Source organism: Thamnophis elegans, chromosome 7 (assembly GCF_009769535.1).
Source record: "Thamnophis elegans isolate rThaEle1 chromosome 7, rThaEle1.pri, whole genome shotgun sequence".
Lineage (NCBI taxonomy): Eukaryota > Metazoa > Chordata > Lepidosauria > Squamata > Colubridae > Thamnophis > Thamnophis elegans.
Genome location: NC_045547.1, coordinates 73438501 through 73465870, shown reverse-complemented (window position 1 = coordinate 73465870; position 27370 = coordinate 73438501). Strand labels below are relative to the sequence as shown.

At 41.7% G+C, this 27370-nt stretch overlaps 1 protein-coding gene across 1 annotated transcript in view; it reads right to left on the bottom strand.

The window, feature by feature from the left end:
* Nucleotides 1–203: 203 nt before the first annotated feature.
* Nucleotides 204–27370, bottom strand: part of ATXN10 (ataxin 10) — a 78698-nt gene continuing 51531 nt past the window's right edge. Inside the window, exons 10-11 of the mRNA XM_032221989.1 lie at nt 20177–20240; nt 204–488 (exon numbers count right to left, since the gene is read on the bottom strand). Coding sequence (XP_032077880.1) covers nt 298–488; nt 20177–20240 — 255 coding nt within the window. The 3' untranslated portion in view covers nt 204–297. The remainder of the gene's footprint in view (nt 489–20176; nt 20241–27370) is intronic.

Sequence of the window (27370 nt, the reverse complement as noted above, 5' to 3'; positions counted from 1 at the left end):
AATCACAAATTGTATTGTGTTACCAATAGAATCTCTCCTGACTACAGAAAACGACTGAGTGATGGACGCTGTAAAGCCTATAGTTGCAAATAGATGTTTCAGAAGCAAACCGCAATTTCCATGTTTCTTGACTCCAAGACTCCCATAATACCAATGGATTCTTTTTGATTTATTTTTTAAACAAAAAAAAGGCCCCAAAACACTATTTAAAAATTCGTTTGATCTTTTATTGATCTCGCATCTAGAACAAAATATGTTTCCTTTACGGGAGAGGAAAAGTCTTTTGCAGGTAGCAACTTATGGATCTGGCATCTGTTTCACAGATTTTAGAATCAGCTTCTGATCTCTCGACTCGATTTTCAGCCCCAGGCTCTCAAGGACCGGATTATCCGCAGGGCCGTGCTGTTCCATCCGGGCAATGAATTCCTGGTTCCTCTCGTTTTCTTCTGTCAGGTTACGGATGGCGTAAACCGCCCACTGGTTTATAACTGTTCAACAGTGTCAAGGAATTTCTGTAAGCTCATTTTGGTGTAAGCTGAAGTCTAAATATGGAGGAAAGAATAAAATACATGCACCCTGACAGGCCTGCAGCCATCTTTTCTTTTGGATCTTTGGCCTGCCACACTTTCTATTATTCTACTCTGCATTTTCTATTGTGGGAAAATGTGAGGGGGGATTGTACGGAGTTAGATGCTATGTAGCTACAACAAAATTCTTTGTTTGTTTATTATATTTGTTTGTTTATTATATTTATATGCCGCCCTTTTCCCCCGAAGGGGACTCAGGGCGGCTCACAACTCAAACCAGGGAAGGGGGATACAGACAAAAAATTAAAAAACGACACATAACAATGCATAATTTAAAACACACAACAGTCATACCATTCGAGACGGGGGCAACAGCTCTTTAGCCCCAGGCCTGTCGGAACAGCCAGGTTTTAAGGGCTTTGCGGAAGGCCTGGAGGGTGGTGAGGGTTCGAATCTCCACGGGGAGTTCGTTCCAGAGGGTCGGAGCAGCCACAGAGAAGGCTCTCCTCCGGGTAGTCGCCAGTCGACACTGGCCGGCGGATGGAATTCGGAGGAGGCCTAATCTGTGGGATCTAATCGGTCTATTGGAGGTAATTGGCAGCAGGCGGTCTCTCAAGTACCCAGGTCCAATACCATGAAGGGCTTTATATTTTCTAGAATGTCAAGGTCATCCTTTATCTCTGCACCTCTGCACCTGACCAGAACTGGATGGGTGGAACTGCCAGCATGGCAGTGGGAGATTGGACCATGGGATGGGCTTGTGGGTGTGGGGGCAAGATCATGAACTTTCAACTGGGTGGGGAAAACCGGGAAGCTTTCAGATTTGGGTTTTCCCAGATGTGCCAACATGGCTCTCTTAATAAATTGGAACTTTGAGCAATACTTTGCCTCGGACTCTGATTTAATTTTGGATGCTATTTGGAACCCTGACATTAACCCGAATCCCATTTTCCCACAATAGAAAATGCAGAGTAGAATAATAGAAAGCAAGTATTATTTATTTCAACTGTTTTTTTTAAAAACTCATTCGCTTGTGTTGGGGGGGGGACACCCCAAAAGGTTAGAATTAGAGGCTGATTTGAGCACAGGTAGGCCAGCTCTGAAAAGGTGCATTGCAGAATTCAGATCAATATCATATATTTATATATACATATATGTAGCCATAAAAGAAAACCTTTAGGAAACAGGAATCCCTCCGTATCTTTAAAGGATCGATTTAAGCACAAGCTACTAGAAGGATGTCAAAGTTTATGCTAACCCTCCAGAGCCCAAAATGAAGAGAGACTTTAGAGCATGATCCTATATATGTCAACAGAAATGTAAACACCACTCTACTTAAACACGATTTACTTTAAATGTCTGCAAGATCACAGCTGCAGAACAATAAACCCAGATGTAGATAAGTGTTTTTTCCTCTTAAAATTTAATGGCTTTTTCCTCTTACTCTGCATCATTTCAATCAGAATAGAGCTGGAAGGAACCTTGGAGGTCTTCTAGTCAAACCTCTTGTTTAATCAGGAGACCCTATCCCTTTTCAGACAGTTGACTGTCCAGTCTTTTCTTAAAAAGCACCCACAACATCTGAAGGCAAGCTATTCCAATGGTTAACTGTCCTCACTGTTAGGAAGTTTCTCTTTAATTCAAGGTTGCTTCTCTCCTTGATTAGTTTCCATCCGTTGTTTGTCTTGCCTTCTGGTGCTTTGAAAAATAAACTGTCCCCCTCTTCTATGTAGCAGCCCCTCAAATACTGGAATGCTTCCATCATGTCAACCCTAGTCCTTCTTTTCTCTCTTACTGGCCAGACCCAATTCCTGCAACCGTTCTTCATAAGTTTTAGTCTCCAGGCCCTTAATCATCTTAGTTCTTCTTCTCTGCACTTTTTCCAAAGTCTCAACATCTTTTTTGTAATGTGGTAACCAAAACTGGGTGCTGTATTCTAGGTATGGTCTTACTAAGGATATATAAAGGTAAAGGTTCCCCTCTCATGTATGTGCTAGTCGTTCCCAACTTTACGTAGGGTGCTCATCTCCATTTCAAAGTCAAAGAGCCAGCGCTCTCCGAAGACGTCTCCGTGATCATGTGGCCAGCATGACTCAACGCCGAAGGCTCACGGAATGCTGTTACCTTCCCACTAAGGTGGTCCCTATTTTTCTACTTGCATTTTTACATGCTTTCGAACTGCTAGGTTGGCAGAAGCTGGGAAAAGTAATGGGAGCTCCGTCTGTTACGCGGCATTAGGGATGCGAACCGCTGAACTGCTGACCTTCTGATCGACACACTCAGCATCTTAGCCCCTGAGCCACCGCATCCCTTAGTACCCACGATACTAATACTTCACGTGATTTGGATTCTAAGCCTCTGTTTATTACATTGGTTCTACTTTGTATGAATGCTTAGTTATAGCTTGAAACATATTCCTGTAAAATAAAATATGTAAAATATGAGTGGTTTTTTTTTTAATATCAAGACTCAGGATGCTAAGAAGCAAGATAGCCTTGAACAATCCTTTCATGGTGGTCCCCTCTGAGCAAAGTTGAAGGCAAACATTAGACAGAGGTTTAATCATTTCCATTATCATCGATAGAAACTATTTTCTGAACATATCCATTAAAACTACTTACGGAAACGCTGGAAGGGGAAATGTTATGTCACAAAATATAATTGCTCTCAATGCACCGACAGAAGAAGGAATTCTGACTCACAAAGCACAATGCCTGTAGGGCACCAATTATTTGCTACGTGTAGCTTCACATCTAGGAGAAAGCTATGCATAATTCACTCGGAGCCTTCATATTTTCTTGCAAAGTTTCATATGGCCATTTGCCCGCAGGGAGACTTAGGAAAGCAAGGCTGCCTGGGTGGGGCAAGAATGCCAACTAAAATTAGGATAAAACCTATAGAAATTTTGGAGAACGTGGATGGTGAATGTTGCTTGTAAATCTGACAAATCCAAGTTAGAACAAAGTTGGATCTTTGAACGAATGAGACTATTTATTTATTGGGTTTGTTTCCTGTATTCCAAGAGCAGAATATCAGTGAAATATAAATAATTTGTTTACAGACAAAGAGAAATAGTTTTTAGCGCCTTCAAAACTTTAATGTTGAGCTATTAATCTATCTAATTTTTTTAGATAGATTTTTTTTAAAAGTGGCACAAGGGCTTTTGGTTTGGTCGTGAGAGATTAGCACCATTTCTTGCAATAAATTGAGAATGCAGTTCACCTTAAAAACTGAATAACGCCAATCTGATGTGGCACATAGTAAAAAAAAAATAGAATGGATGAGAAATCACTTGAGAGAAAGTCAATTGCATTTCAGTGATTATGTCTAACATAATTTAAGAATAGCTCGGCAAATCATTTAGCAATTCAGAGGAAGAGTTTTTAAATAAATTTATTTGTGCTGGTCCATGACCATAATAAAGATTTGATGATGAGATAGATTTTCAAGAAAGAGTCATCACTGAAATCCAAGATGGGGGAAAGAGTCCAATTTGGGTACTCTCTGAGCTTGGCTGTTTTCTTGCAAGCATTTCATTACCTTAATACTGATGGTGTTACCTAGTTGGGTAATGAAACGTCTGTAAAAAAAACAACCAAGCTCAGAGTGTACCAAGGACCCAGAGTTCAACTCTGAGCTACAAATACTCTCTTCTAGACTCCCACATATTTCAATCCTAATCAATACAATAGCAGAGTTGGAAGGGACCTTGGAGGTCTTCTAGTCTAACCCCCTGCCTAGGCAGGAAACCCTATACCATTTCAGACAAATGGCTATCCAACATCTTCTTAAAGACTTCCAGTGTTGGGGCATTCACAACTTCTGGAGGCAAATTGTTCCCCTGATTAATTATTCTAACTGTCAGGAAATTTCTCCTCAGTTCTAAGTTGCTTCTCTCCTTGATTAGTTTCCATCCATTGCTTCTTGTCCTGCCCTCAGATGCTTTGGAGAATAGCTTGACTCCCTCTTCTTTGTGTCAGCCCCTGAGATATTGGAACACTGTTATCATGTCTCCCCTAGTCCTTCTTTTCATTAAACTAGGCATACCCAGTTCCTGCAACCGTTCTTCATGTGTTTTAGACTCCAGTCCCCTAATCATCTTTGTTGCTCTTCTCTGCACTCTTTCTAGAGTTTCTACATCTTTTCTACATCGCGGTGACCAAAACTGGATGCAGTATTCCAAGTGTGGCCTTATCAAGGCCTTATAAAGTGGTATTAACACTTCACGTGATCTTGATTCTACCCCTCTGTTTATGTAGCCTAGAACTGTGTTGGCTTTTTTGGCAGCTGCTGCACACGGCTAGCTCCACCAGGACTCCAAGATCCCTCTCACAGTTACTACTAATCCTCTGAGCATTCACTGCCATTATTTCACTGGCTTGAGTACAGCTTTCAGAATGATCTTTTATTGTGACTTTTTCAACAAGTCACTATTGACAATAGTTGCAATATTAGTACTGTCATCTTTAATTTAAAATGAGAGAACATTAGCCGAGATAATAAGGTATATGTCAAACAGGTGATTTAATGCACACTGAATTTCCATTTATATAACGTCAATGATTATTAAACAAGAAATAAGAGATAAATCTCTCACCAACATCTAATATAGGCTCTTACTGCTTCAATGTCGACTTAGATCCTACTTAAAAAGGCATACAAGGAGCATCATAATGAGGAGCATATTATTTCAATTACACTTAAAATTGGATTATAAATCAGTTTTAGATATACATGAATTGATCCTTCTTCATAACAATCACTCAAAGTGCCATCATTTAGCCAGAAATTGCAAAACGCCATATATTGCCACTACACAGCATAAAGTAAAAATAACCCGTGTAAACTAGTCCTATAATTAAGAAAAACCTTCTGAATATTTGTAAAGCCCGAAATCCTAACTCAAGGGCACTGTGAGTAATATTGTGAAATAATATAGATGCTAACAATAGAAAACGTAGGGAATAGGCTATCTGTTCATGTTATATTCTCTTTAGCTTACGCCAAAGAAATTTGCCAAGTTTCTTTTTTTAAAAAAAAGGATTGGGGTGTTGTAGTGGGTTTATAGCTTTCATTCTTTCTTTTCTTGTGCAACTTTCCAATTCAATGCCATGAATATGCATGGTTTTCCTTAATCCACTGCGTGAGCCGTGAGCCAGAGACCTCTGGATGGCACATAAGACACAAGTGTCACAGGAGATTAAACAAAGCCCTCGGTTAATATTCACATTACCCTCTTGTTCTTTTTCAAAAGAGAGATAGAAGATTGGACATATTCTGAAGTCTATAATCCAACCAACACTTTAAGCCCTTTATTGTATATGCTGCATTTAAAAGGGTGCTTCTGAAGTTTCCATAGTTACGACAAACAGGAGCCTGTTTGTTGCCAAATGCAACAAAAGAAAATAAAACATGGCAATCACTGTAGCTCCAATTTGACCCATTCGCTTTGGGTTCCTTAAAAAACAGGAACACAATGCAGAATTACGATGAACCTGTTTAATGGTATGATAAACTGACTGTTCCCCCCCCCAAAAAAAATACTGGATGCTCTCTGCAAATACAGGAGAGAAGGCAGCCCAAATTCATGTCTCTGGCTTAAACTACAATCTTAATAATACCGTAGAGTGAAATGTAATGCTAATTTGCACCATTCAAAAGAACCCTTTTGGTATTTTTTTTAATTGTTTCTTAGGATTGTATTTTCCTTACTTAAAGTAAGCTAGAAAAAAACTTTCAGCCTCTGTATGTCTGGCCAACTCAAAACTTGGGGAGAAGAAATCATTATTAAGTGTGGCAAAGCAATTACAGAAAAGGCAAAACTGCCGATCATACAAAACCTTTGCCAGACCAATTCTCGAATACACGCCGTACATCGGACATTAATATGATTGAGCGGGCCCAGAGGTACTTCACGAGAAGAGTCCTCCACTCCTCTATTCGCAATAGCATTCCCTATGCCACCAGGCTTGAAATTTCGGGCTTGGACAATCTGGAACCGTGCCGCCTACGGTATGATCTAAGCCAGTGGTCCCCAACCTTTTTATCGCCGCGGACCAGTCAGCCTTCGATAATTTTACCGTGGCCCGCTGAGCGCGCGCAGGGGTGTGGGGGCGTTGTTCGCGACGACACATTGATTGTTTATATATCAGATTGTTTTGATTAAACAACTTTTATTTTATTGTATTTAAACATGCCTTACAAAATAAAATACAATTACATAAATATAAAGTGCAAGGCTACGCTACTAGCGCTGTCTACGCTAGCCCTACGTAGCTGCGCAGGCGCTCTTAGGTTTTTTTCAGGAATCGGCCAGCGCTGAAGCGCTGAAAAGGAATAAGAAGGGCAGCGCTGGACACAGGGGGGTGGTGGGCCTCTGGTGACGTCAGAGTGCCACCAGCGGTCCAGTAACACCCCTTGTGCCAGTTAGCCCTAATTTGCATACAGAAAGAAACTATGGCCCCCAGCCGCTGCAGCGATCATGGCCCCCGGCTGCTGCAGCGATCATGGCCCCCGGCCGCTGCAGCGATCATGGCCCCCGGCCGCTGCGCGGCCCGGTGCCAGGTACTCCACGGCCCGGCACCGGTCCGCGGACCGGGGGTTGGGGATCACTGATCTAAGCACAGTACACAAAATTGTCTGCTATCACGTCTTACCTGTCAATGACATCTACAACTTCAACCTCAGTATACGCGGGCAAACAATCGATACAAACTCAAAGTAAACCGCTCCAAACTCGATTGCAGAAAATACGACTTCAGCAACAGAGTGGTCGATGCCTGGAATGCTCTACCTGACTCCGTTGTGACATCCTCAAACCTCCATAACTTTAACCTTAAATTGTCTACCGTGGACCTCACCCCATTCCTGAGAGGTCCGTAAAGGAGGCGTGCGTAAGCGCATAAGCGTGCCTAACATACCTGTCCTACTCTCCCCCATTTATTTATACTCATTTCTTTCATTTATATCCATGTTTATATTAATACCTGTTATCTTGTACATGTTTGACAAACTAATAAATACAAATATTACAAGAAAGATGGAAAAAATAGAACGGCAAATACTTTCCTATTTTACAGAAGTTATAGGTGGTCTCCGGATACGCTTCAAGGCGCTAGTCGTCACTTATAAAGCCCTTCATGGTATTGGACCTGGGTACTTGAGAGACTGCCTGCTGCCAATCACCTCCACTAGACTGATTAGATTTGTTTTTTGTCTGTACCCCTCTTCCCTGATTTGAATTGTGAGCCGCCCTGAGTCCCCTTCGGGGGAAAAGGGCAGCATACAAATATAATCAATCAATCAATCAATCACTCGGAGCATGTCCAATCCTGGAGAAAACAAAAAATGGATCCCAAACTATCAGATTATAAGGGCTCCTCTGTAAAAACCCATTTAACTCAGAAAAAAAGAGCACAAGAGGAAAGTTATAGAGAAGTTTAAGGAAAATTGGTCTCCTTTTCTCATGGCTCAGCCAAGATTTAGAACTAATACATGTAATAGCTCTGCTTCTGGTCAAAGCTACTTTGGGGTTTTGGTACCATCAGACATCTTGATAGACACAGAGGTGGCAGCAGCTTTAAAAGAGATGTCTTTCTCCTTTTCCAGGCTCAGGGGCAATTGCTTTTTCTTATGATCCTTCTGTCACCTTTATAAGTCCTGTGGAACAGGACACAAGGCTAGAAATGTTGAATGTTGAATGTTTTATTTATATGCCGCCCTTTCCCCCCGAAGGGGACTCAGGGCGGCTCACAACTCAACCAAGGGAGAGAGATACAGACAAAAATTAAAACGACACGCAACAATACATAATTTAAAACACACAAGAGTCATACCATTCGAGAAGGGGGCAGAAGCTTTTTAGCCCCAGGCCTATCGGAATAGCCAGGTTTTAAGGGCTTTGCGGAAGGCCTGGAGGGTGGTGAGGATTCGAATCTCCACGGGGAGTTCATTCCAGAGGGTCGGAGCGGCCACAGAGAAGGCTCTCCTCCGGGTAGTCGCCAGTCGACACTGGCCGGCGGATGGAATTTGGAGGAGGCCTAATCTGTGGGATCTAATCGGTCTAGAGGAGGGTGAAGGTTTGTTCTCCAACCTTGTGGGTTGGTTTTCATACGTTTTGATACCAGGCTAGGTAACATCTTCAGCGGAGTTTAAGCTGAAGCCAGGGAAGAAGGTATATATTTAGTGTCACAACCCCTGGTAAGCCCCAATTATGGGACGAAGCTAACAGCTTCCATTATCTGTCAATCGGCTCCTCACAAGAGTCCATCACGACAGAAACCCAATATTTTTACCGTTGCCAGGGGTTGTGACACTAAATATATACCTTCTTCCCTGGCTTCAGCTGATAAGGAGGAGAACTTGTGGCTTAATGGCTAAGACATTTGCCTAAGATGTAATATAACACAGGTTCGAATCCCAGTAAGGGTATGGCTAGCTGATGAGAGCTAAATAGCTTGAAATAGATCTATACTAGTCTCCCTTTATTTATTTATCAGCACAAATATAACACAAAATGTGTAACAAAGGCAACAGTAAAAATATTGGGTTTCTGTCGTGATGCCTCTCATCACCACCCAAAAAATAACACCTGACTGCTCACACAGAAACTGCATGTGGCTTTCAACAAGGGTATATCATCTATAAGGATAATCTAGGTTTATGTCTTTGGTTCAGTTAGGGTTATTTCAATTTGGAAAGAGTGATGTTAATAATAATTCGAGGTTAACCGAACACTTGGAAAGAATGATTCATCGTGATAGTTCAGAACAATTAATTGTTTTTCATCTCCTAGATGAAGGCAACTTTAGATATGAAGAGGTTTCTTTGAAGCTCTGTCAAATTTGTAACTTTTAAGAGGAAAGTCAAGCCTATAATGCTAGCTTAAAACCAAAAAAATGGTGCACATACTATCTTGCCGCAGCAGCTGCCCATATTTTCAAGTGACATTTTTAATCGAAACCTATAATTTATATGTAACTGAAAATCCTTTGCGTTTAAAAATAGGGAAGAAAAATCACACTCTTGGACCATATAAAGCCAAACATTCCATGCCTATGATATTCAGTTTTAAAAGCTATTTTTATTTCAACCAGCCCTTCTTTAATGTTCTGGAGGACTGTGCCCAGATAGGTTCTGCTACCAAAAATTCTGCACATTGCTACATTTTTCAATAAAAGAAAACACCCTTCAACTATTATTGCTTAACCATCTGAAATGCAACACTTAAAAAACATAATGATGTAAAATGGCATTGAAATGCCAGCTAATGCAACATGGCTATCTCCAGATCCAGCAAGATCCTACGTGCCCCTTTTGTTCACACTTCCCAGATAGACACAACTCCGACTGGGCTGTTCTTTCTGTACTATAACATTAACCTAAACCAGGGGTCACGAACTCGCGGCTCTGGAGCCGCATGTGGCTCTTTCATCCCTCTGCTGCGGCTCCCTGTCAACGGTGGGCTCCACAATTGATGGGGCTTTCAGTTAGGACATGCAGAGGAAAAAGAAGCGCTAGAAAGAGACTCTGTGGTGGGGGATCCAGACTTCTGGCTGGCTCCAGAAATGAAAGGGGGGCTTTCCAGTTAGGACCTTTGTGGCTCTTCGAGTGTTTAAGGTTGCCGACCCCTGACATAAACCCAGATTTCAAATACATTTTTTCAAATTCTGTGGGAAAGCATCAGAACTGTCCCTTGTTACATGTTAAATAGTTGCCTGCCCAGACAGATGGGCTAGGAACAAAACTGTTTCAAATGACTGTCATGATATCAAGCAAGTGTTTTAGGCATTTCAATACTGCCAGAACAAAAATAATGGCCCAAGATGATTTAATAAAAGGCAAAGGAATACAAGAGAATCTTCTGCAATACAGATTCTTTGGGGGAAATATCTGCAAAGTTATGAAGGCAATGTGCAGATTACAACTGACCTTTGGATGTTAGTTTTTCTAATTTTTGTATTGTTTAATACTATATGCCTCGGGGTTGATTGGATTTAATTAGCATTATTATTCTGCAGATGCAGTTTCAGAAATGGCTGCTTGGCCGAACGACAAATGTATTGGCCTTCTAATACATATCCCTCTTGGAAGTGCATTTTATTCCTTCTCTACTTTCAGAAAGGACCTCAACATGGATGTAAATCTGTCCTTTTCAATGTTCTTAGTGGTTTCTTTTTTCAAACTGTAATTTTTTTTTTTAGAATATTAACATTATTAACTTTGCATGATGCAGCTTCAGTGGAAAAAACGTACTTAATCCAAAGATCTCACACTACTAATTGTGTGAGAAGGACAAGGGGAGACATGATAGCAGTGCTCCAATATCTCAGGGGCTGCCACAGAGAAGAGGGAGTCAAGCTATTCTCCAAAGCGCCTGAGGGCAGGGCAAGAAGCAATGGGTGAAAACTAATCAAGGACAGAAGCAACTTAGAACTAAGGAGAAATTTCCTGACAGTCAGAACAATTAACCAGTGGAACAACTTGCCTGCAGAAGTTGTGAATGCTCCAACACTGGAAGTTTTTAAGAAGATGCTGAATAACCATTTGTCTGAAGTGGTATAGGATTTCCTGACTAAGCAAGGGGTTGGACTAGAAGACCTCCAAGGTCCCTTCCAACTCTTGTTATTCTATTCTTAACTGTGTAAAAATAAGCTGAACAATAAAACAAAAATAATATAAAGTACTTAATTTAAAAAACCCTCTCCAAACCTTGGTGACAGCCTAGCCCTGAGTGGATAGTCACATATAAGAGAGCCGAGGTGGCGCAGTGGTTAGGGTGCAGTACTGCAGGCCACTTCAGCTGACTGCTATCTGCAGTTCAGCGTTTCAAATCTCACCAGCTCAGGGTTGACTCAGCCTTCCATCCTTCCGAGGTGGGTGAAATGAGGACCCAGACTGTGGGGGCGATATGCTGACTTTGTAAACCGCTTAGAGAGGGCTGAAAGCCCTATGGAGCAATATATAAGTCTAACTGCTATATATTGTCTGAAGCAGGGACTGATAATACTGGAGCTACCATGAAGTCTCAGGGACTAAATCTTTTGAGTGCCAAGAGGCATTTGTTTATCATCTGAAGCTAAAATGATTCAACAAGAAGGACCACCAAACGAAGGCCATACATTCATGCCTCTTCCACCAAAAAAGAAGCGCTGCCTTCATTTTCCAGCTAACAAAGAAATGGATTCTTCCAAAGTCAATAAGCTATTAAGAGTTAAGAGTTCTCTTAACTTGACTCTTGCTGTATTTTCTTATATCTTTACCAAGGATAAGAAACAACTGTATCCCAGCTGTAAGATAGGTAAAGGTAAAAGTTTGCCCGCACATGTGTGCTAGACGTCTCCAGCTCTAGGGGGCGGTGCTCATCTCCGTTTCCAAGCCGAATAGCTAGTGCTGTCGGAAGACGTCTCCATGGTCATGTGGCCGGCATGACTAAATGCCAAAGCCGCACGGAGCACTGTTACCTTCCCACCAAAGGTGGTCCCTATTTTTCTACTTGCATTTTTTTACGTGCTTTCGAACTGCCAGGTTGGCAGAAGCTGGGACAAGTAACGGGAGCTCGCTCCGTTACGCGGCGCTGGGGATTCAAACCGCCAAACTGCCAACCTTTCTGATTGACAAGCTCAGCACCTTAGCCACCGCGACCCTATAATAAAAGAGCTGAGGTGGTTAAAATGCAGCACTGCAGGCTACTTCAGCTGACTGCAGTTCTGCAGTTCGGCTGTTCAAATCTCACCGGCTCAGGGTTGACTCAGCCTTCCATCCTTCCGAGGTGGGTAAAATGAGGACCCAGACTGTGGGGGCGATATGCTGACTCTGTAAACTGCTTAGAGAGGGATGAAAGCCCTATGAAGTGGTATATAAGTCTAACTGCTATTGCTATTGCTATAATATGGCCTTGGTAGCCTTTTAATTAGTAAATTGCAACCCTAACTATTCCCCCCTGCCCCCCCCAAAAAAAATAATGCAGTCCCTGTATTTGAAAAATGCTGTCATAGTAACACCGTGACCCTGAATAAATAAAGCAAAATGGTTGGTAAAATGGTTTCTGGGTGATTCTGCCTGAGACAATGAACACAGCTGAATATTTGCTGGAAATGTCAGCACCTCTTCATTTTCTCAAATGGCAAGACCATTTCGCCAATAAAGAGCTGCCCTGAAATCCTATACTTTATGATTAAACTAACATTGTATTTTAATTTTTTATTCATTTTATTAATTAACTGGTAAAAAGACAAATGACTCAGCAACTGAAACATTCTTTCAATTGAGACAGGTTTAACCCATTCTCGCATGTGGCTGTTCTCCATTCCTGTTATCCTTTTCAGATCAGATCAGGAGAATTTGTGAACTACTCCCGAAGCTCCATCGGTGTATTTTGCGTGGCACGACAAAACCGCGCTCGACTAAAGCGCGCCTGATGAAACCGCGTCGCTGACGTCATCAACAGGGCGACAAGAGCGAGCGTGGAGAAAGAAGGGCGCTTTAAACAGCGCTTTGAAAGCAAGCCGATTCAAGTTAAGGTAAGGGTTAGGTTTAGGGTTAGGTTTAGGGTTAGGTTTAGGGTTAGGGTTAGGTTAAGGGTTAGGTTTAGGGTTAGGTTAAGGGTTAGGATTAGGTTTAGGGTTAGGTTAAGGGTTAGGTTTAGGATTAGGATTAGGTTTAGGGGGGTTAGGTTTAGGTTTAGGTGTTAATTTTAGGTTTAGCGTTTACAGCGTGCTTCTGTCTCCGCGCTGTTGTCGCCCTGTGATGACGTCAGCTACGCGGTTTCGTCGAGCGTGCTTTAGTCGAACGCGATTTTGTGGTGGAACCGTATTTTGCAACAGGCAAACTCTGCCAGGCAATGTAAGTATCACAACAATTTCCACGTATTCAACTTGCTTTGGTACAGACAAGTTACTTTATTTCTTATCGATGACATTTTAATTTTGCTGTTATTTGCCTTTTTTATTCAAATCCATTTTGAATATTTGGATCCCAGAAATGTGTAACATGCTGTGTTGTCTCTTGCTACGATGGTGTGTCTGACTTCCAACATCAGCACCTGATTGTTGTTTTGAAATTATTCCACTGTACTAAATAGAAAGACCGCAAAAGGCATTCACACCTTTAAAATATAACACACCTGTGTTTTCCTTTTCATTGGCCCAGATGGATTTTGTTCTGACCAAGGCTTCCCAAGAGTATGAAGCAAACTTCCTGTTCCGACAAAAAACCCTTTTATTAATTGACTGTGAATTCTGCTCATTCACACCCAGCAAAGTCTTTCAAGGGAGGATTTACGGTCACAGACCTTATCTGGCTTGGAGAGATGCAGGCCGATATCTGCAAAACTTGGCAAGGAGTCTCGGAGAGTCACAAACCAATTAAGCGAACTAATTGTCTCCTGCAAACTCCACTCCCCTTTCGCTCCTCTATAATTTCCTCTGGGAGGGGTCATTCACCATCTACCTGTGGCCTTACTCCCAAGTCGACCCCTGTTCGTCTGGCAACGCTGCGCATGCACACACTGGGAAAAGGCTCTAGCTGTTCATCTGCCTCACTGATGTCTGACTCTGGAGGCGATAACTGTCAGACGGCTCTGGCCCCCTCTCTGCCTCCGACACAGAGCCCTCATCAGAGCCTTCCCCAGACTCTAGGACTGGCCCATGTTCCTCCCCAACCTCCTCACTGTCCGAATCTGCTGCCAGCTCCACTGGCCGCTGGCGGGCCACAGCAGATTTCCCCACACATAGCTGTACTATAACGATCTATGAAAAACGGGTTGCTTTCCCCAGGGAAGTCTTTCCTGGCACAACACAAAATAACCTGCCATTGTTGTGCACCGCAGCTACTTGATTTCTCTTAGATTTAACCTGAGGTTTCACAAACCACAATTATACTAATCACTGCCATGAGGTCAAAAGTGTTTCGCTTCCATCTCCGAGATGATTGGCAGATGGAATAAAATGACGGGAAACGCTCTTCAAATGGAGATCTGCAAAATTAGCTTTTAAAATAGATTTTCAGCATTCTCTCCAAGGGGAAACCGTCGGTGTGCTGATCTCCGATAACCAATGCAGAAGGGAAAAAACCACAGGTTTTCCTTGTGCAAATGCTATCAATTTTGGTTGCTTCTTAGGTAGCCAGCAGTCTGATCGCTCCGAGAAGACAGCCCCATTTCTCCTCTTTTAAGTATTCCCAATATTTCAGTTGCGGGACAGTTGGCCAACTGATGTTAACACAACACAGAAGCTTTTACTACAGGTCAGAAGCCACTTCCTTTCAATCAACCAGACATTAAACTGTCTATCATCCGAATTGTCTGCTACCAGCTAACCCAAAACCATGTGTGCAAAAACTGAAGGCAGTTATGGAAGATCATCCTGGCTGAAATCCTGAATCCACTTATTCCGAAGTAGTTCCAGAGATGGCGGGTGACTACTCTACAGTAAGGGGATCCTCTTTTTCCCAGCTAATGCAGAACAGATTTTCTTTTTCAGGACGAGGAATCGAGGAAGGAAATTATCGGATTGTAAGGAAAGGTTTTGTTACAAGGCCCATAAATTGGACAGAAACTGACTTGATGTAAAAATGTCTATCTCAACTTTTTAATGCATATGCGTCAGTTTAAGTTACCGATTCTTAAAAATTACTATTTGGAATAGGATAAAGGTCTTATGAGTTATGGGGGGGGGGGGGGGGGACTGGAGAAGAGGAACAGTTACTGCCTAGTGCAGGGGTGTCAAATCTTATTTCATTGAGGGCCGCATCAAGGTTGCGTTTGACCTTGGGGGGGTGGGAGGTGGCCACGGTGGGCATAGCCAGCTCAATGCCACTTGTGTTGGGGACACCTGTGGTGGCCAAGTGCTAAGGCAGGACTTCCCTCAGACCCTCCCACACTCTCATTATAATCTCCTTCCTTTCTTCCTTTTTCATTCTCCTTTCTTCTTCCTTCCCCTCTTTCCTTATTTTTCCTTCCTTGCTCTCTTCCCATCTTCCCTTCTTTTTCTTTGTCTTTCCCCTTTCCTGTCCCTTCTTGCGTGCTCAAGGGGAAACACTTCTCCTTTTGTTTTGTTTTTAGTTTGATTTGCCCCATTTTCACTGGCAGAGGGCTGCAGGAGGCTGTCACGGCTGAAAACAGAGCTCAGTTTTCAGTAAAAGAGGCTCCACGGGCAGGTCCTTTGCTGTTTCCTGGGCGGCCCCATGGGCCACATCTAAGCACCCTGCGGCCGGATCTGGCCCACAAGCCTTGAGTTTGACACCCCTATCTACCCTGAAGAAGCCTCCTATGGATCTATGCCATAGGTAGCTTCTTCAGGATAGATACAAGTAGGTTACTCTTCTGACCTGCCCTCCAGGTCAGGGAGCGAGCTAAAGAGGAATGGTGAAAGGTGGGAGGGCTCATGGCCCTTTGTGTATCCGAGTGAAGTATTGATGTGATTTTTGCATGATTTGGGGAAGATTTCTCATATCTTTGACTATCTTTGAAGGTTCCCCTGCTTTGGGGGTGGGCTGGGGAGATCTGAAAGCTTTCGAGTGTTTTGAACACATAAATAAAAGCCTCCCCTTTAGTTACTTACATTATGATCACTGGCTGTAATTAGTGATGACAAATTGATCAAAAACAATCATATCAATAGATCCAGATGATTGAGATTCAAAGCTTTTTAGAAACGAAGAAGTCCTTGATCTTCCTATAAAAAACCATGTAAAACATCCTTAGTTCCTAAGATAATAAAAACAAGGACAAATAGGCTGAAAAACAGCTTCTATCCAAGGGAAGTAACTATATTGAATTCGACGGTAGTGCAATATTAATGCAATCTTGGGTTTTCAATTTCAATTATATAGCATGTGAAACAGTAGTGAAATTCAAATTTTTTTACTACCGATTATGTGGGCATGGCAAGGGAAGGATACTACAAAATCTCCATTCCCACTCCACTCTGGGGCCAGCCAGAGGTGATATTTGCCAGTTCTCCAAACCACTCAAAATTTCTGCTACTGGTTCTCCAGAATCTGTTGGAACTGCTGAATTTTATCCCTGATGTGAAGGATGTTTTTGTTTTTATAGCTATAATATACACTGAAGATGGCATTTAATTTCATTGTATGATGTGCAATGAAGTAAACTAAACTAGGTTAGACTGTGGTAGAAGAGGACTGAAAATTGTATGTATGTATGCTGTGTGCATGTGTGTGTGTGTGTGCGTGTGTGTGTGTGTGTGTGTGTGTGTGTGTGTGTGTGTGTATTATATATATAGGTCCCACTCGCCATCTTCAGACTGGTGCCTTCGGCTCGTTCGAGCAAAGCGTGATTAGAGCTGCCGTCTTTCTATAAATATGTTACAAAACAGCTGACTAATCTGCATACATCAACTCCATCAAGTAATCAAGATGTAACAACACAGCCAACCAACCTGCTTACAGCAACAAAGCCAGCACTCCACACACACACACCAATATTTATAGGAAGACGGCAGCTCCGATCACGCTTTGCTTGCACAAGCACAAAGCCGAAGGCACCAGCCTGAAGATGGCAAGTGGGACCTCGTCGCCAAGATACTCTCAATCTTACACGGGAAAAGACCCGAATACACCAAGACCTGCATACACACACACACACACACACACACAAATATAATTTATGCTGATAAATAAATAAAGGGAGACTAGAATAGATCTATTTCAAGCTACAGTATTTAACTGTCATCAGCTAGCCATACCCTTACTGGGATTCGAACTTGGACTGTTTTTACATTAGGCAGTTGTATTAGCCTCTAAGCCACAAGCTCTCCTCCCTTATCAGTTGAGCCAAGGAAATGATTAAGTGTTATGTCAAAGCACTTGGTATGCCCAAATATGGGAAGGAACACACTGCTTCCCTTATTTATCAGCACAAATGCAACACAAAAATGTTTTTCTGCCTGGAAAGTTCCTAAGGTGGAGCTGAAAGGCAAAAGGGAAGCAGTATTCTCCCTCCCATATTTGGGCATACCAAGTGCTTTGACATAACATTATATGTGTGTGTGTGTGCATGTGTTTGCATATAAAATAATATAATAATATGAATTATATTAAGTTTTCAAAAATCAAGCTGAGAGGTCATTGACTCAAAAGCTTTATTCAAGAAAAAAATACGAGGGTCTTATGCAGACAAATCAAGGTTAACCCTGCCTCACTAACCCCTTTTGCCTTGAAACGGATGTTAAAAACCCTGCAGGCAGATCTGGAAGATCGGGGAGGCAAATTCTGTCCCTTTCTCTAACTCAAGAGAAGCCGAATCGCTGAGCAGAGAGAAAAGTCCATAATTAACACATCATCAAACAATGGAGGGATGACCACCAACTGAGAGAGCTTTAAAAGGGGATTAGACAAATTCATTGAGGTTATTCATGGCTGCCTCCTAGCTATCGCTCCCTTCCTTCATATCTTAAGACGCCATTCCTCCCAATTTTACTGTCAAGGGAATATAAAACAGTTGTTAAAAGAATAAGCTCTAAATCCCCCAGATCATGTTTGGGGGGGGCGATAAATGGCTCAAGGCTACTTAGGTGGAAAGATCGGTGGAAGATGGGACCTTGTTGGCCAGTAGGGGAACAGAATAGAGGCCACAGGTGTTCAAAGGAGGAATGATGTCATGGGCACCACGAAATCACCACACAAATGACTTCATGGCACAATGACATTGAAGGGGCTTCTAACGGACAACCATGTATGAGGCTAAATGGACCTTATTCCAGCTCTAATTCAGTTTATCTTGCCACATACTGTAGGAAGTTAGCACCCACCCCTCTCCTAGAAAAATGAAATAATTTAGGGAATATTAAAAGGGCAGAATATTTCCCCTAAAAGGGAGGCAGAAACAGCCCCCACCCACCTTTGTCAATGGGCCATTAAGGCCTGAGCCAGTCTATTCTACATAACAAAGATCCACCTCCTTCAGGCAGAGCCATAATAGTTTAAATAGTTTAAAGCCCTCTCATTACATCATCACCCAGCAAAGGCTCAACCAAGCCTGGGACTTAGGACAGCCTGCAGAGCTGCCCCTGCATGGCCCCATGGGAGTCTGACAACCAATCAGAATGCAAGCTCAAATTCAGAAGCCCAGAGAGGGCATAAAACCAGGGCACTCTCAGCATCTCTTCCCTTTTTCCCCAGGACCTCAAACCACGTGGTCCTGCCCATCATCAATAAATCTTCTTTCCAAGCAAATTCCATGAATCCATGGTCTTTTTCCTCACTTGGAACTTAACCCAGAAGGACATTTCTTCCAAAAATACACACTTCGTTTTTCCATTTTGGGGATAAAAGCTGAATCCAACTAAATTAAAATGAATTATTTTATATTAGAATGTTTACTATTTTTTTTTTTGTAACACAAAATGCTTTCAAACCAACATCAAAATAAAACTGGTTCAAGGAGGCCCCAGTTGGTTCTCATTTAATAAGAAGACATGAAGCTTAGAGGTAAGTCTTTCTTGGTGGTAATCACTAAGTAATCACCCCCAGTACTCTGATTTTTTGAGGGCATGCTAAGATTCCTTCAGCCCAAGAGGTGTGAAATCAGGATCCAGACGCATAGATTCTCCAGTTCTCAGGAATAAGATCACCTAAGATCTAAAGGACCACATGCTCATCTCCTATCAGGGTTTACCTTTACCTTGTCTCTTCTGGAGCATTGGCACATTTATCGCAAACACTTTAGAAAACACATATGTTCCTGTGGAGCTTTCCATTCAAACCCTCTTACTTTGATTAACAAAAACCTTTCCTTAAAAAAAAAATCAAAAAATACCAGATGTTTATATTAAATATATATTTCACTAGTCAAATGTAATAAAGTATGCGGGCTAACCTATTTGGTTCAGATGACCGATCTGATGTTAGCTGATGCAAAAAAAATCCAGGATGAACTGCAATGACCAAATTTGGTTAGGTAAGATTACTAATCCTAATTTCATGTGACAACAATGAACCTAGGATATTCAGAAAGTTAAGAGAACAAAATATAATGAGCTACAACTGAACTCTTTTCTTTAAAAGCTGTCCAAAAAGATATAGTTTCTCTCTTTGATTGTTACCCATCAAAAGAGATAAGGCCATCCCAGCATAAGAGATTCAAAACTCGGTCAAGTAGAATATAGGGAGGGAGAAAGGAACTACAATTTATTTTTTAACTTTTCTGAAAGAGATTGTGTGAAATCTTACCTCTTGCTGTTTTCCAGCACCTTCTTTTACTGTAAAGAAATTATAACCCAGAATAAAAAGCAAAGCGGAAAATTAATACCTTGTGTTGAAAATGTATTGTTACTTTCTTGTGAGTAAAAAATAATAATAAAGATGGAGGAAAATTCTGAAATAGTGCAACTCACCACATTAAAAAACAGCTTTAACGCCAGTAGGAAATGGAGTTACTTTCAATTATTAAAAGAGTAGATCAAAATATTTTATTTGTTTGTATCCCACCTTTATTACTTTTACAAATAAGGCAGTAACATACATACCTTCCTCCTCCCTTACGCCTTTTCATTGATCTTTATTGAGAAAGGGGTTTTACAACACTTTTCAAGGCAACAGAACAATTCTGTATTATTCCCAAAGATCTGAGCCCCACTAATGAATACATAATATTTAGCTTAAAATTATGATGCTAATAAAAAGGATACAAGGATTGTTGTCATCAATGCTGCAGTTATCCAGGATCAATGGGATGCCATTTAACTCATACACCTAGGTGAAGAAAAAAAAAGGCGTATTTAATACAATTTGAATTGATTTACAATATTTAGATGTTCCTATTCATTAAGACTCTGGGTAATGTGCAACAGTCAAAACTACAAAAGAAAAATTATTATATGACTATTATAAAATAATCATGGATGCAGTCATAAAATAAAACAAGCAGTGATGTCCAACAACCATATCGTGGATCAAAGTAATCACAATAAAGCAATTTTAAGGGTCTTCCTAAGAGTTCCGGTGGAGCAGTGTCTAGAATGCAGTATTGCAGGCTAAATTCTGCCAACTGCCAGCAGTTTGATCCTGACCGTCTCGAGGCTGACTCAGCCTTCCATCGTTCCAAGGTTGGTAAAATGAGGAGCCAGATTTGGGGGGCAATATGCTGATTCTGTAAACTGCTTAGAGCGGGATGTAAAGAACTATGAAGCGGGATATAAGTCTAAGTGCTATTGCTAAAGAAAAGAAGCCAAGTACAGGAGTACTTCAGAATGGCTGTTACCAAGATGGACTGACGTCTTGCCCCAACACCATCAACCACCCAATGGGGCAGTTCCCTCAACAGAATTTCTCTAGATGAAAGGTGGAATCAGGCTGGAGTTTCTTCAAGCAAACACTCTGTAAAACATTTCTCTAAAACGTAATATCGTCCAGGCAAGTTTCCATTGTATCCCATCCCACCCTCTTCTCCATTTCATTTCATTCTATCCCATCCCATCCCATTCTTCCTCTTCCCCATTCCATTGCATACATTTCCATTCTATCCCGTCTCATCCCATCCCATTCTTCCTCTTCCCCATTTCATCCCATCCTTCAAGAAATGGGCCTCCCGCACCACGGTGGGGAGGGGGAGGCATTTTTTATTTCTCCAGGCTCTGGAGGCTTTCCTTGAGCCTTTGGGAGGGCGAAAACTGCTTCCCCAGGCTCCGGAAGCCCTCCGGAGACCGGAAACGGGCCCGTTTCCAGTCATCCGGAAGCCCTGTATTTCCCTCACCCTGAATCTCAGTGCGGGCCCTGCACTTACTTCGCATCCAAAATGGGCTGCGTGGAGACTCCTGGGAGAAGCCGGGTGGGAGGAGCGGGGTGGGATTTATGGCCGGATCTCGGAACCGGCCATAAGGTTAGCTACGGGTTCTCCTGAACCGGGACAAACCCATGGCAGCCCACCCCTGCATCTTTCATCTTCTCTATTCCTTTCCATTCCATTCTATCCCATCCTATTCTTTCTCTTTCCCATTCCATTCTTCCTCTTTCCCATTTCCACTCAACTCCTGGTTCCTAGCAGCTTCCCTGCCTGAGCTGCTGAGTCTGTGGCTGGTTTGCCAGTAGAATTCCCCAGGCCTATACTCCTGCTTTCCTTGATGTTCAAGTCCAGAATGGCCCTGGTCCAGGTTACTGAAGGCCCCACTCACAGCGAGAGGGTCATATAGTAGATTTGGTTTTTGATTTGGAACAGTGGAGACAGGATTTGGACTTGGGGGTATTGTCCTCAGTGCCTTGTCATGAACCGGTCATTCCCTGCCAGAATTCTTCACACACCTTAAATTTGCCAAGATTGAGGAAACATTACATTATAGATTCAGTCGCGCATTTGGCTGAGCATCCTCGGAGGAAATATATTTGAATATATTTCAATGCCTTTCTCGTTGCCTTTCAGATTAATTAATTCCGTTTCGCAAAATCACAGTACAGATTGCCCTCAAGGTACGGATACAGGCTTTCCAAAAGTGCATTTCTGGAATAGCAATCTCACGACAACTTCTTTCAGAACTTATTTTTTAATTATATTATTAACGATAAGAATGGAAATACATCACCCATTTTATATAACGGATTTTGCATTAATCATAAGATGTCAATTATTCTTTGTTGTGCAAATGAATTGAGTTCCGGCCAAGCCAGGTTCCTGGAACCAAAATGATCTTTTGTTGCAACAAAAACTTACCTTGCAACTGAGTACAATTACATCACGAGTCAAGAGCTAAAGTCACTTTCTTCCTTCTCCCCCCCCCCTCCCAAAAGTAAAGAATAGTCACATATTGGTTTTAAATGTTCGGGTATGTCCAGACATGCAAACGCTCGGCGTAAAAGCTCTTGCTGTGACAACGTAATTACTGATTCTGACAGTTTTCATTCCAGAAGGCATACATGAGAAATCAGTCAATTTTTGGCAGCAACTTCAGCAACAATGGAAAAGTGAGTACTGCTAATATTGGATATACTTCCCAACTGAAGTATTCAGCTCGGCAAGTAACATCGGCTTTAATTCAAAAAGAAAAACCATTGGCTACTCCCTGTTCTTCACTGCTGAGTTATAGCTGAGTAACCAATAGAATAGAATAGAATTCTTTATTGGCCAAGTGTGATTGGACACACAAGGAATTTGTCTTTGGTGCATTATGCTCTCAGTGTACATAAAAAGTAAAGATGCACTCATGAAGAATCATAAGGTACAACACTTAACGATAGCTCATTGGGTACAAATAAGCAATCAGGAAACGATCAATATCAATATAAATCGTAAGGATACAAGCAACAAAATTATAGTCATGCAGTCCTAAGTGGGAGGAGATGGGTGATAGGAATGATGAGAAGACTAATAGTAATAGTAAGACAGCCTTAGTGAATCGTTTGAGAGTGGTGAGGGAATTATTTGTTTAGCAGAGTGATGGCGTTCAGGAAACCAAGTCAACTCTTATCTGTCTCTTCCCTCCCATATAATATTTTCTGATTCGTATTATCACAGTAATATTGATTAAACGCTGGACTTACCGCTCCAGTGTCATCTCTACATAAATTCATTGGGAGTCTAATGTCAGAGACTAGTTCTTGGCTTCAGAACTTTTCTACACACACACACACACACACACACACACACATTATGGGATGGCGAAGTTAAGTTTCATTTCTAGAGGTGGAAATGCTTTTAAGGAGAGACTGGAATGGTCAAGAGCAATGTTAAGGGAGCAAGTCGGTAGAGTTGAACAGGTTGGGAAGATGATGATATGCCCCCTGGTCATCCCTACTGGACAGTTAAAAGTGTCCAAATGTTGTGAAGCCCACAGATGTCCCACAGGTGCTTTTTCAAGAGGCAACTATAATTTTTGATAGAGCCTCAAAGAAATAAGGAGAGTTAACTCACACCTTTAATTCAAGTTGGCTTGAAACTTAACATTAAGAAAACTAAGATCATGGCATCTGGCCCGCTCAATTCCTGGCAAATAGATGGGGAAGAAATGGAGGTAGTGACAGATTTTATTTTCCTGGGTTCCAAGACCACCACAGATGGGGACTGCAGCCAAGAAATTAAAAGATGCTTGCTCCTGGGGAGGAAAGCTATGGCAAATCTAGACAGCATACTAAAAAGCAGAGACCTCACCCTGCCAACAAAAGGGCGTATAGTCAAGGCTATGGTTTCCCAGTTGCAATGTATGGCTGTGAAAGTTGGACCATAAGAAAGGCCGAGCATCAAAGAATTGAGGCCTTAGAACTATGGTGCTGGAGAAGACTCCTGCGAGTCCCTTGGAGTGCAAGGGGATCAAACTGGTCAGTCCTAGAGGAGATCAACCCTGACTGCTCTTTAGAAGGCCAAATCCTGAAGTAGAAACTCAAACACATAATGAAAAGGAAGGACTCACTGTAGAAGAGCCTAAGGCTGGGAAAGATTGAGGGCAAAAGAAGGAGGCCACAGATAATGAGGTGGCTGGATGGAGTCACTAAAGCAATAGGCATGAGCTTAAATGGACTCCAGAGGATGGTAGAGGACAGGAAGGCCTGGAGGAATGTTGTCCATGGGGTCACGATGGGTCGGACACGACTTCGCAACTAACAACAACAAAGGCACACCTGAAAGAGCAAATCATTCCAAAATTTCCCCCTTACCAAAGCCCACTTGATTGTTGACCATCTAAGTACTACCCCCTACATCCCACCTTCAGACACCTCCCTAATCGTTGCTTCCATCAAAAGAAGGGAGCTCCTACAATGTTCAAAACTGGAACACGTTTGAGCACCATCATGTTGCTGGGCCAGCCTGCACAATCCCAGCATTCAGAAATTCTCCCCAGGTAAGAATGGTCTGTTCAGGGGAGGAGGTGATTCTGAGAAAAGGAAAAGGATAGGAGAACATCTCATGAACCTGCACCATCTCCAATTTCCCTTGTCTACCTGAACGATACTGAATTAAGGTCTTATTTCTGGCATTTAGGTTACTGAGAAATTCAGGAGGTTGAGGACTGTATCCTTACTTGGGTTTTTAAAAATTGCAACGAAGTATCTTAATAGAAACTTCTTTGGGATTTGCAAGTCAGCTACTGATAAATTAGCCCAAGCTGTCGTTGCTTGTCATGAGAACAAGTCTGAATCCCCCCCCCACAAAAAAAATAACCCCACCTACTTAAGAGGGAGGAAGGCAGCTGGAGTTAATTTTTTTTTTTAAGTTGGCTCTCGATCTCTCTCAAAGCAAGGTGCAAATTTCCATCTGGTTTTTCTGGTAAATCGAGAGGAAGAAGGCTCATGCATTCTCTTAACGCAGATCTCGGTGCCATTGCTATAGGCACTTTGGCTTGTAAAAGATGGAACTGTGGTTGTGGCAAAATGTCTATTATCAGAAACCACCACATCCTGCAAATCTGCTGAAAATTTATGGAAGGAGGCTCCTTTCCCCTGACGTCTGCTGGGAGAGTAAAGATGTGACCCACAGCATTAAACCTTCCCATTAAACCCTTGCTTTCCACACAGGGCCCACAGATTCAAAGCAGCCTATCATTACCCTATTGATTTCTAAAGACCACATCACCCACCTAAGCGATCTCCCTAAATAGAACATCATCACATATTAGACTTGTAAGACGGCTCAGGGCAAAGATCGGGTTTTCTCCTATCTTATGTAATCAATGCTTCGTTTTAATTTTTTTTTGCGAGGGTTTTAATGAGATAATCAGCCTTCCACTACTCAGTTCAAATTCCCAGGTACCTTACCAGATTGGCTTCTCCATGCAATGTTCACATTCGTTTTTAATTCTACATTTTAGAAATAGAATAACAGAGTTGGGAGGGATCTTGGAGGTCTTCTAGTCGAACCTCCTGCTTAGGCAGGAAACCCTACAGCACTACAGACAAATGGCTATCCAACATCTTCTTAAAGACTTCCAGTGTTGGGGCAGTCACAACTTCTGGAGGCAAGTTGTTCCACTGATTAATTGTTCTCGCTGTCAGGAAATTTCTCCTTAGTTCTAAGTTGCTTCTCTCCTTGATTACTTTCCACCCATTGCTTCTTGTCCTACCCTCGGATGCTTTGGAGAATATAGTTTGGCTCCCTCTTCTTTGTGGCAACCCCTGGAGATATTTGAACACTGTTATCATGTCTCCCCTAGTCCTTCTTTCCATTAAACTAGACATACCCAGTTCCTGCAACCATTCTTCATGTTTTAGCCTCCAGTCTCCTAATCATCTTTGTTGCTCTTTCCCCAAGCTTATTGTCAAATCAATTCTGTAAAGTTGAATTGGTGGAGAATGACTGATTTCCCCAAAGGAACCAGTAAATTTCAATCATAAATCATGATGTGTCTGATTTTAAGACCAGTTTCTAGCTATGACATCAGCTTGGCCCAGGGCCCATCTAAACATGACTGTAATTGCCTTAATATCATTAGGACTTTTGCCATCCGACTAACTGATTTGGGCAATCCAAAAACACTGTTAAAATCACGAGTGGAGAGAAGAAGAAATCAACACAGGATCATTTTCTTCTGGGATGGGGGTGGGTGGGAAATCATGTCTCTGAAGATGCTACTTGAATTTCGAGGGAACTGGCTACTGATAATAAATGAATGGGACTTCACCCAGATAGCTGTTTTGGGTAGACAATGATATTGTCCAGACAACTTTAAAGAATTAACCTCTCATATACTTTGAACTTTTATTCAGTCTTCTGAGGAGAACTGGATTTCTGTCTTCAAAATACATTAAAAATAATGTGCTGTAATTTATTTACACTATGTAAAGATGAGGAAAGTTAAAATAATCTCCAGAAGGGTACTCATAATAGTAGATCAAATGGTCAGTACTGATGACTTATGTCTAAGAAGAACTCCATCTCATGCTGAGATTGTAATTCCCAGGGTTCAGAGTTGGGTACCACAACCTCCCAAGTAGTGGCAATTTCCCAGAATGACACACCCTACATCCTATCCCAATTATAATTTCAGTTTCCATAAACAATTCACGGAAACCCATCTAGCATCTAAACCCAACCAACTCCTCAAAATATCTCTTTTGACAACTGAAGAGTAAACATTCATACCAACACCCCCAATGCTCCACCGTGAAGAACTGATGGGCTACATCTTCAATAATTTTCCCAAGAAATCTTGAGGCAAGAAATCTTCCACTTAGGACTGATGGACAAATATAATGGCAGCAAGGTTATTTGTATGTACAAAGATGGAAAGATTTCACAATACCTTCAATGCACGAATGGTTGGTGAAAAATTTGGTGAGATGACCAATTTGACTTGTTTGATCAAATAAAATACGATACCTATGTTTTCTGGTAACTGGAAACCGCTTATGGACTTCCATCAGGAAAAAAGTAAACTTATAATTTATGGTTTTTGTAATTAGATACACTAGAATATGGAAAGAGGGGGTCACAATGAAAATTTAGAGAAAGAGGTAAATATACAAATGTTCTTACAATTGCAATAAAGAAGAATGGACATCACTTCTTTGTATCTTTTTTGTTTCATTTCTTTCTTGAACTGCTAGCTCTGCTTTTGATTTTTCTTCCTTACAATTTATTAGTTTACGTTATTTTTCATCTTTGTTCTTAAAATGTCTAATGAAAGTGAAAGTTAAAAAATGAATTATTCCCCCCCCCAACAAATAACAAATCTATTGGGAAATTAATCCAATTTATGAAAAAAATGACCAAAGCACATTTATTGGTGTCTAGCAATGACAAACTTATCAATACACATTTTAAGATTTTTAAGAAGTCATGTTCTACAATAGGTATCAAATTGCCATGATTATTCCACATGGGAAAGAGAGAAGCTGCCTCAGTTTCTCCTCAGCCTGCTCTTTTCTAGAAACTACTACTAATTAATCTTTAGAAATTCTAG